The sequence below is a fragment of the Gorilla gorilla genome, chromosome 17 (genome assembly GCF_029281585.2).
Source record: "Gorilla gorilla gorilla isolate KB3781 chromosome 17, NHGRI_mGorGor1-v2.1_pri, whole genome shotgun sequence".
Lineage (NCBI taxonomy): Eukaryota > Metazoa > Chordata > Mammalia > Primates > Hominidae > Gorilla > Gorilla gorilla.
The window spans coordinates 47,702,152-47,713,576 of NC_073241.2; the positions used below are offsets into that span (position 1 = coordinate 47,702,152).

The window sequence follows — 11,425 nt, forward strand, 5'->3', positions numbered from 1 at the left end:
AGCTTTCTGATGGTGCAAAAGCAATGGAGTAGAAACCATCCTTCAAGTATCCATACAACCTTTTTGTTTTTCACTGTTAGTATAGTATTCAATAAATTACAAGAGCTATTCAATACTTTATTATAAAATACGCTTTGCGTTAATTTTGCCCAACTGTAAGCTAGTTTAATTGTTCTGAGAATGTTTAAGGTAGGCTAGGCCAAGCTATGACGTTTGGCAGGTTAGGTGTATCAAATGCATTTTTGACATGATATTTTCACCTTATAGTCGGTTTATTACTCTATCATAAGTCGAGGGGCATCTGTATTAAATCCAATAGCGACACAATAATATCAAGGCAATTCATTATTATAGTTTATGATAATACATGGTACCTTATTATGCATAATTCCATCTTCAGTTTCTTCTCCCCAAGGCTGCCCATCATCAAATAAAGGTGAGCTTTCTTTCATGGCAGTATGTATCTAATTAGTACACAAGCAAGAAAAGCAAGTTGATTTGAAAAATGCAACTTTCATTTTTTGGCAAATTCTGTTTTCAGTGTCAATTTTAGAAGCATTTACATTATTGTGTAACTAAAAGTCTCTTTTGATAGGTTATTATATTGAACATTAACACTTTTGACTTTCTTTCGAATAAAACAATTTGCAGGTATCCTTTCGATAATTTCAAAACCCTTTTGTTTAGTAACTAAAGTCTTCAGGATCTAGAAAGGATGGACTCTATATTTACTTCTGTTCTACAGAGAAAAATGTTGACCTTTATGCTGTTATTAACCCAGTGAGTGCAAATACACACATTTTAATGCAACTTTAACTAAGAATCCAAAACAGAATTGCCACATAAAAGGTGAGCCAATAATAATTTTTCTCTTTGAGCTCAATTTTGGTGCTCAAATGTTAATCGAGTAACTCCTTCAGTATGTACAATATGAACTTTAGATGAAATTTTACAATAGAAAATCTTTAGAAATACAATAGTTTAAACTGCAAGTGATAACATAAATTATAGCAAAACATTCAGATGGTTAAAATTGACAAGCCAAAAGGAAAATAGTTAAAGGTTTTTAAGGCATAGCAATTCCATTTTGGAATGCCTGTTTTTATATCTTCTTTTAAAAATATAACATTTAAAACATGAAAAAATAGAAAATTTAAATGAAATTGCTATAAATATATAAAAATATAGATATAAATGCAGATATACTAGATATAAATATATTATCTATTAATATCTATTATCTTGATATAGAGACATCTAGATATAAATATGTATTTTTTTTTTTTTTGAGACGGAGTCTCACTTTGTCACCCAGGATGGAGTGCAGTGGTGCAATCTCAGCTCACTGCAACCTCTGCCTCCTGGGTTCAGGTGATTCTCCTGTCTCCCCCTCTGGAGTACCTGGGATTACGGGCATGAGCCACCATGCCTGGCTAATTTTTATATTTTCAGTAGAGACGGGGTTTCACCATGTTGGCCAGGCTGGTCTCGAACTCCTCACCTCAGGTGATCCACCCGCCTTGGCCTCCCAAAGTGCAGGGAATAACAGGCATCATAAGCCACTGCACCTGGCCAAGATATCAATAGGTATCTAATAGTATAATGAACACTAAGTATAAGAATACTAACTTCTAAGAAAAGGACTATGCGTTAGGAGTACATAAAAGAAGAATGGGGTTTCGCATACAGGATTTCTCAGGGAGACAATGTCCTTAGCCTAGAGTTGTTTGCCCTGCTACCCCTTTCCTATTCTAAAGGCATTCAGAAGATTCTTTGTTTATCTAAGGCGGATGCAGAAGAGCTCTAACAACTGGGTCTTCTACCTTGTCTTTTTTCGACAAGGCCTCAGGTGGCAGACAGACTTTTTTTTTTTTTTTTTTGAGACGGAGTCTCCCTCTGTTGCCCAGGCTGGAGTGCAGTGGCTGAGATCTCGGCTCACTGCGACCTCCGCTTCCTGGGTTCAAGCGATTCTCCTGCCTCAGCCTCCTGAGTAGCTGGGATTACAGTTACCTGTCACTATGCCTAATTTTTGCATTTTTGGTAGAGACGGGGTTTCACTATATTGGCCAGGCTGGTGTCGAACTCCTGACCTCAGGTGATCCACCCACCTTGGCCTCCCAAAGTGCTGGGATTACAGGCATGAGCTACTGCGCCTGGCCAACACACAGATTTAATAAAGTCTGAAAGACATGTAGGGCAGAACCCAAGATAAGGAACAGAATCTCATATCTTGTCATCAGGGTAAAGACAGTTTCTGTTACCTTGCTAAGGGCCTTATGAAAACTCTTGCTACTTTGCAAGATTCAAGGAGAATCTTACACAGAGACGTACAGATCCCCAAGAGCTATAGAAAAGACTACTGAAAGGACTGAAGAATTGTGAACTAGGAAGACTGGTTGAAATAGTTTCAACCTGTAATTATAGATATAAAAAGTATAGATTTGAATCATGTTTTCATCGAAAGGTGGCATTTTCCACTCTAACACCACTTCTTAATATTGTGAAACATCAGAGGAGGAAAAGGACACAGAGGGATCTGGGATAAGTCAGGTCCAAGTCCACTTTGATCACTAACCAAAAGGCTAACAAGACGCTCCTGAAGTGTATGCAACCCTCCTATTTATGGTCCTTAGTAGAGAAGACATAGTAACTTTAGCTAAATTGTTATCACTTAGACATTGTAATAAGGACTGATTATGTGCCAAGTTCTGTGCAAGGAGGGAGGCATAGTGAGATAGGAAATCAAAGTTTATTTACAAAGCATGAACAAACAATTTAGGAGCATAACAAATGAATAATAAACAATGAACAAATAGAGGTCATTAGGAAATCAACATATTAGATCAATAGGTCAAGATAACAAGAATAATCTCAATACATCCTACAAAAGCATAGGATAACCTTCAAAGATCATTCTTGATAAAAGTGAATAAACTTCAACGTGCAAAACATTATCTTCTACTGAATACATCATACTAAACGATACAATGAAAAATATTTAATTTAAAAACAGTGGTTAGTAATAGAAATCAACTGAGAACAGTAGTTGTAATAAAGCAATTCAATAAGGGTAGTAAACACAAAAAACTCTTTTAGTAATAATTACCATGGAAATAGAATTAAAAAAAGAGAAAGTCTGTTCATCATAGTAACAAAACACATGGCATTGATAAAAAATATGTTGTTTGATATTAAGAAAACTACATGGCCAGGTATGGTGGCTCACACCTGTAATCGCAGCACTTTGGGAGGCTGAGGCAGGTGGATCACCTTAGGTCAGGAGTTCAAGATCAGCCTGGCCAACATGGTGACACGCTGTCTCTACTGAAAATACAAAAATTAGCTCAGCGTGGTGGTGGGCACCTGTAATCCTAGCTACTTGGGAGGCTGAGGCATGAGAATTGCTTGAACCTGGGAGGTGGAGATTGTAGTGAGCTGAGATCATGCCACTGCATTCCAGCCTGGGCAACAAAGCAAGACTCTGTTACAAAACAAACAAACAAACAAACAAAAAACCACCATAGAACGAAAAAACAAAAACAAAATCTTACTGAAGGAACAAAAAAGATGAACAAATGAGATTTAACACTTTCCCATATGACAAGATTAAATATTGACAGGATGGAAATTTCTCCTTATATATCATGAATTCAATGTTATGTCAATAATAACAAAATCACAAGATTTTGTTAAAATCTGAAAAAATAATTTAGAGAGTGAGGATATGACAATAGCTAACATTGTGAAAAGAAGTAAGAATGTTCATCTTCTAGATAAAATATATTAGAAAGTGACAGGAATTAGTATGGTCATGAAGCAGGGATAGAAAAAAAAGAGCAGAGAAATAGGTTTAATTAAGAACATACTGGTGACAGTTCAAAACTGTGGGGAAAATATTATTTATTTATTTCTGAGATGGAGTTTAGCTCTGTTGCCTAGGCTGCAGTGCAGTGGTGTGATATCGGCTCACTGCAACCTCCACCTCCTGGGTTCAAATGATTCTTGTGCCTCAGCTTCCCAAGTAGCGGGGACTTCAGGCATGCACCATCACACCTGGCTAATATTTTTGTATTTTTAGTAGAGATGGGGTTTTTTCATGTTGGCCAGGCTGGTCTCTAACTTCTGACCTCGGGTGATCTACCTGCCTCAGCCTCCCAAAGTGCTGGGATTACAGGCATGAGCCACAGTGCCCGACCAATATCAGTTTTTCCATAAATGGGACTGTGATACATGAGTGAATTATTTAAAAAAGAAGGCCTTCTCTTTCTTATACTAAAATAAATTGGAGATGAATTAAGATTTAAACACAGCACAAAGAAGCCATACAAATACTAGGAGAAAATTTGTAAAATTGTTTTTAAAAAACACTGGGGAGGAAAAGAGGCCTTCCTAAGTGTGGCTAAATTTCTAGGCTTATGTTAAGTAAGAAAGAAAATTAGAAAAAGAAACCTGCAGTCTCTCATGGATTAATACATCACATCATGCAAAGCAATATAAAAAGGAGGGGATTCCAACTTAAATAATGGGCTTGGAGGGCCGGGCGCGGTGGCTCATGCCTGTAATCCCAGCACTTTGGGAGGCTGAGGTGGGCGGATCACGAGGTCAGGAGTTTGAGACCAGCCTGGCCAAGATGGTGAAACCCCATCTCTACTAAAAATACAAAAAATTAGCCGGATGTGATGGTGGGTGCCTATAATCCCAGCTACTCGGGAGGCTGAGGCAGAGAATTGTTTGAACCTGGGAGGTGGAGGTTGCAGTGAGCCGAGATTGTGCCACTGCACTCCAGCCCAGGCGACAGAGTGAGACTCGTCTCAAAAAAAAAAAAAAAAATCTGATGGTGAGACCAAAAAAGTAGTTATCAAATGTCCATGGGCATCACCGGGGAGAGACAAATTGAATGCATAAATGTTATATATAAAGTCCAATAAAACTTGGATTTTTATTAATGGGCTATGGCATTGGAATTCTACTCTCTTGACAATGGGTGGTACTGTATGTACCAGCATGGCTCCTGGGTCAAAATCCATATACCCAGTGCCTGCCTTCATTTAGTTAAAGCCTTGCTGATGGCCAAGACAATGTCAGGGGAACAGTATTAGCTTTAGGAATTCTAGCACTAAGTAGGACAGGAAACTCAGAAGCTACAAAAGGAGAGACTGCATTAAATTAGATAAAAACTCACATTTCTGAACAGATAAAACAGCACATGAAATTAAAAAAAAAAGAGAGAGAAAAATTACTTGCACCATATAGAGAGGAACTAATTTCTCTGACTCGACCATTTTTGACTTGCAAAATAGCACCCTTGCAAATCAATACAAAAAAAAAATCAAAAGAGTAGATATTATAATAAATGTAAAAAATTCACCTTTAAAAACAAAAAATGTAAATAAGAAAAAATTAGCTGTCAATTTTTTTTGCTTGTTGTGTTGCCAACTATTAAAACCATCAGTAAGTTTAATATATAAAGATTCAAATTCATGGCAAAAAGCAAAGGTGAAATAAAACTTGCCTAAAAAACCATGTACAAGCAAGTTAAAAGAAAAATAACCATATAAAAACATAAATTGTTTAAATATATATACATACACACATATACACATATACACACACATTTATATATAAACAAGCTATTTTTCACCTCCTAAATTGATAAAGATTTTAAAACAACAATGCTTATGGTTTGGAAAAATGGGTATGCTCAAACATTGTTGAGCTTTTAATTGGTACAAGTTTTCTAGAGAAAAATTTGTCGGTATGTATCAAAAGTTTAAAAAACATACATATAGTACTTTGCACAGCAACACACACTTTTAAAACTATATCACAAGGGGCCGGTCATGGTGGCTCAGGCCTGTAATCCCAGCACTTTGGGAGGCTGAGGCGGGCAGATCACCTGAGGTCAGGAGTTTGAGACCAGCCTGGCTAACATGGTGGAACCCCGTCTCTACTAAAAATAGAAAATTAGCCAGGCATGGTGGTGCATGCCTGTAATCCCAGCTACTCAGGAGGCTGAGGCAGGAGAATTTCTTGAACCTGGGAAGCGGAGGTTGAAGTGAGCTGAGATCATGCCACCGCACTCCAGCCTGGGCAACACAGTGAGACTCCCTCTCAAAAACAAAAAACAAAACAAAACAAAATATCACAAGGAAACATTTTATGTTATTGTCTGAGTTTGGAGATTATGGTTATATCACTGTATTCTCCAAACTTCTTGCAGTGAATATGGATTTTAATTAAAAAGGGTAAAAATGAATTTCATGAGGGAAAATAAAAAATGAATTTCCTATTGACTCATTTTTTTGAGTTGTAAAACCTCATGATAATAAATAATCTCCTTATCAATTGGTACTTTCTTCCTTTTACCTTGTGATAATAGTTTGAAAAACTTAAAATCAAATGTGCTTTGAAAAATGAAAACTCTGAAGCAGACTTTGAGAATACTGTCAAAAGACTGGGAGAGAAAATATTTTTTTGAGGAAAAAAACCCTTTCCCATGTATACATTTCAAAAGAACAAATCAAATACCTTGATGCAGTCTATTAGCCAAACTAAGGCTGCCACAATGTGAGGCCATGTATGAGGAGCCCCCACTGTGTACATGGAGCTTTTGGATAGTGCAAAAGGATACCTATGAGAAATCAGAAAAACATAAGCTAATTTAATGTTATTATAATTTAGTAAAGATAATGGTTAATCAAGAAGTTACATTTAAAAAATTCCACATATACACTCAGTCTTGACTTGTTTAGAGGTAAGATATGTTAGGATTCTATCCTTAGTCATCTTATCTCTGTGTATTTCTCTGTAGATTACTTTGTACATCTATCCCCCAAGCTGCAGAACTTGACCTATACAACCAATATGCTGGACTACTCTCCCAAAACATCTTTTGTTCCCTCAAATTCAATACACCCCCAATAAATGACATGTATGTACACCTCCAAATCCATTCTTCCCCCTTTCAATTTCATCACACTCTGTTTTCACCAGGCGTGAATCCTGTTTTTTTTTGTTTTTTGCTTCTGTAAAATCTGTGGTATCCAGTCTGTCTTTTCTATTCTCTGTCACTTCAGCAGTTCAGGGCTTTATATTCTGTCTTCTGTTGCTCTGTAATAATCTACGAGTAGTTTTTTTTTAAACAAAGAAAAGTGGATTTTATCCGTCTGTATCCATCATCAAACTTGATCAGTTACTAACAATTTGTTAATCCTTCCTGCTTCTACCACCAGCAATTTTTATTTGTTTTTTTGTAAGCGGTTGCTTTTTTTCTCTTCAATTTATCCTACATATATTGCCCACAGTGGTCATCTTAAAACATATTATTTCTGTAACTCAAACTTTTTACAAATTGATTTAATTTGTTTCATCTCTGTGTGCCAGTCATGTCTCTAAACTAATAAGAAATATACACACCCAAGGTCTTTAAAGATTCTTGGAACCTCTTCTTCAAACTTTGTGTCAGGAAGTTCGTATGAGGGGCACAGGAAGCCATAAAGAAATGTGAAGATCTTCAGGAAGTCTTTAACAGAGGGAGCTTGTAGAGATTTCATGGACACATTATGTGCATAACCATTTTCTGTAAGAAACTACAATAATTTTTATGAACCACCAAACGTTTTGTAATGGAAAATTATTGGAAAATACCTATGACAACAATCACAGTTTAGATTAAAATCCTAAAGTACCTCACAGAGTTGTCGAATACACTGCTGAATGAATGCTTTGTCATTAAGTGGTCTCGGGTCCTTGATTTTCTCAGAACTGGAAAATATACCAAGTTGACTATTCCGGGATCCATGTCCACTAGTTCTGGAAATATATTTTTAAACAGCCAGTTAAAACTATTTGCTTCTGTGATCAAGTCTAAATTATTTCAAGGCAGTTTTGCATTTTAACATCAACATCAAATATTACATTCTTATAACTAAACAGAATTCTCTTATTTAAAGCAGAGAAAAGGAGCAAATAACGAAGAGTAAAATATGAGGTTACAGCAGTTAAAGATAAGGATGTAAAACGAGGCAAGAATAAACACACACTTGGCCGGGCACAGTGGCTCATGCCTGTAATCCCAGCACTTTGGGAGGCTGAGGCGGTGGATCACGAGGTCAGGAGTTCAAGACCAGCCTGGCCAAGATGGTGAAACCTCGTCTCTACTAAAAGTACAAAAAAATTAGCCAGACGTGTTGGCAGGCACCTGTAATCCCAGCTACTTGGGAGGCTGAGGCAGGAGAATTGCTTGAACTGGCGAGGCAGAGGTTGCAGTGAGCCGAGATCGCGCCACTGCATTCCAGCCTGGGCGACAGAGCGAGACTCCATCTCAAAAAAAAAAAAAAAAGTGCAGACAGTATCAGTACCTTCTCACAGGGCAGTTCTGAGGATTGATTGAAAGATTTAATATAGATAAAGCACTTAAAACAATGTCTGGCCTATAGGAATGCTCCACAAATATTAGATTTTATAATTACTATCATCTCTAAAGTTTAGCTCTGAGATGAATTACATTACAAAAATACCTTAAGATTTTTCATCAACTGAAATAAATACCAAAAATGGAAGTTTAAACCAATGAAACCAAATTGGTTTCATGGCAGAGACTTTTTTAAAAGGTGACAAGTACTTCATCTCTAAATATTTTCAAAAGAATGGAAGAATCAGGTTTGTCTTAAACTTATATTTTGTTTTGGTGAGACAACAACATAATTTATTGTCTTAATTTTGGGGTTGAACTTTTTTTAAAGGTATCTATTTTATTGACATAATTTGTTTAGAATAAAATGCACCTGTTTAAAGCATACAGTTTGATGAAGTTTGACAATAAACGCATTTGTGTCACTTATGCCAATCAAAATATGAGCATTTCTATCATCCCCCAAAGTCTCCTTATGCCCCTTAACAGTTAATCCTTCTCCAACCTGCAGCCTAGACAACCACTGACCTACTCCAGATAGATGGTTGTTCTCAAAGTGTTGTCTAAGGATCACTGAGCAGTCAAAACTATTTTTATGATAAAACTAAGATGTTATTTGCTCTTTTCATTTTCAATCTCTCATGAGTGTACAGTGGAGTTTTCCAGAGGCTGGTAACATGATGTATGATATTGTAACAGATTAAATGCAGAAGCAAGTATTAGAATCTAGCTGTCTGCTATTAAGCCGTAAGAGATTTGCAAAAACGTAAAACAATGTCACTCTTCTTACTGAAATTGTTTTATTTTTGAAAATATGTTTTTTAAAAGTTGAAAACATGTTATTTATGTTACCATGTAATGGGTTGTTATTTTAAATTGAATGCATATTTTAAATTTTTCTCAGTTTTAATTTCTACTATGGTTAATTTTGACAGATATAGCCCATAAAACAAAAGCTCTGTGGAGTTCTCATTAATCTTTTAGACTGTAAAAATGACTAAAATGTTGGACTAGATGATGTTTCCTCATTTTACATTTATTTTTTTGAGACAGGGTGTTTCTCTGTTGCCTAGGCTGGAGTGCAGTGGTGCTAACCTGGCTCACTGGAGCCTCGACCTTCTGGGCTCAAGTAAACCTCCTGCCTAAGCCTCTTGAGTAGCTAGGATTATAGGCGTGCACCATGATGCTTGGCTAATTTTTAAATTGAAAAAAGCTTTTTTTTGAGACAGAGTCTCACTGTCACCCAAGGTGGAGTTCGGTGGTGTGATCTCAGCTCACTGCAACCTCCACCTCCCGGGTTCAAGTGATCCTCCTGATTCAGCCTTCCAAGTAGATGGGACTACAGGCATGTGCCACTGCCCCCGGCTAATCATTGTATTTTTTGTAGAGACAGGGTTTCACCATATTGCCCAGCTAGGTCTTGAACTCCTGGACTCAAGTGATCTGCCCGCCTTGGCCTCCCAAAGTGCTGGGATTACAGGTGTGAGCCACCACACCCGGTCTACACGCCTGGCTAATTAAAACAAATTTTTTTTTGTAGAGACAGGGTCTTGCAATGTTGCCCAGGGTGGTCTCAAACTCTTGGACTCAAGATCATCTCAGCCTCCCAAAGTGCTGGGATTACAGGTGTGAGCCACTGCACCTGGTCTACATGCCTGCCTGGCTAATTAAAAAAATGTGGAGTCAGGGTCTTGTCTTGTTGCCCAGGCTGGTCTCGAACTCCTGGACTCAAGCAAAGCCTCCCAAAGTGCTGGGATTACAGGCATGGCCACTCCTTATTTTAAAATGCGATGACTCCACCGTGTCTGAAAGCTAGGTATAGAATTTTTAATCAACTATTTACTTGTAACAATGAAATAGTGGTCTGAATGTGTTAGCTACACTGTCTACAGCAGATGTAAACTAAAATTTTAACCATTTAAAATCAGAGGAAAACTAGATTATAACTTTTCTCTCGAAAGGAACCATGTCATCTAATGTATTTGTTCTCTGAGGGCAACAACGTATGGCTATAAGAATCCGTTTATTAGAGCTAATGAAAAATATAATTACCTTTTGCCAAATAGCGAGACTTTTCTTTCAGATGTCGGTTTGTTTATACTCAGCTTTCCAAAGGTTGATTTCTCTTTGCTTTAAGAAAAATAGAAAACAACTCTTTAAAATAAAAATTAAAATTAGCTCAAGAAACTTTTAGAAATATATTAGAACCAACAACTCTTCCCCACTAGCTATAAAAATAATTCAAAAATCATAAAAATGTTTAGCAGTCATGAAAGCTGTTATAAATAGGATGGGCTAAACATGGTACTATAAGTTATAATGCTTGTAATGTTGGGGGACCAGCAGAGGTCCCTCTGGTGTATGTACCCTTTGGTAGATTTAGTCTTCGTTTTAACCTCAGCAGGGTCTGTTTTACTCATCTCATTTTTAATAATGATCTAAACATTTTCTACCCTAAATTTGCATTTCCAAAGAGTAAAAACAAGGTTAAAAAAAAAAACCCTGAAGGTAAAGTACAAGATAGAAAATTTGTAGCCCAAAGACACAGAACATACTTTCAGGCCTAAATATCATTATTATTATTACTTTCTGATTTTAAATTATTAACAGAAAAAATTAAAAACTGACACATAATTGTACCTACTTATGGGGTACACAGTGATGCTGTGATACATATAATGTACAGTGATCAGATCAGAGTAATTACCATATCCATCATCTCAAACGTTTATCATTTCTTTGTTGGGAACAGTCAATATTCTCCTAGCTATTTAAAACTATACAATATATTATTGTTAACTACAGTCATTATACAGTGCTATGAACACCAGGACTTATTCCTCCCATTTAGCTATAATTTTGTGTCCTTTAACAGATCTCTCCCGATTTCCGTCTTCTCCCTATGCTTCCTAGCCTCTAGCATCCATTTTATTTTTTACTTCTATGAGATAAACTTTTTTAGCTTCCACCTATGAGAACATGTGCTGTTTGTCTGTTCCCTGCTTATTTCAC

At 36.7% G+C, this 11,425-nt stretch overlaps 1 protein-coding gene across 2 annotated transcripts in view; it reads right to left on the reverse strand.

Moving 5' to 3' along the window:
* Positions 1-11,425, reverse strand: part of NDC80 (NDC80 kinetochore complex component) — a 45,439-nt gene that overhangs the window by 31,372 nt on the left and 2,642 nt on the right. For both annotated transcript variants that reach the window (XM_004059126.5, XM_055368524.2), the window contains 5 exons: positions 10,466-10,543; positions 7,689-7,812; positions 7,417-7,589; positions 6,529-6,631; positions 375-464 (listed from right to left, as the gene is read on the reverse strand). In XM_004059126.5, the coding sequence (XP_004059174.1) occupies positions 375-464; positions 6,529-6,631; positions 7,417-7,589; positions 7,689-7,812; positions 10,466-10,543 (568 nt within the window). The remainder of the gene's footprint in view (positions 1-374; positions 465-6,528; positions 6,632-7,416; positions 7,590-7,688; positions 7,813-10,465; positions 10,544-11,425) is intronic.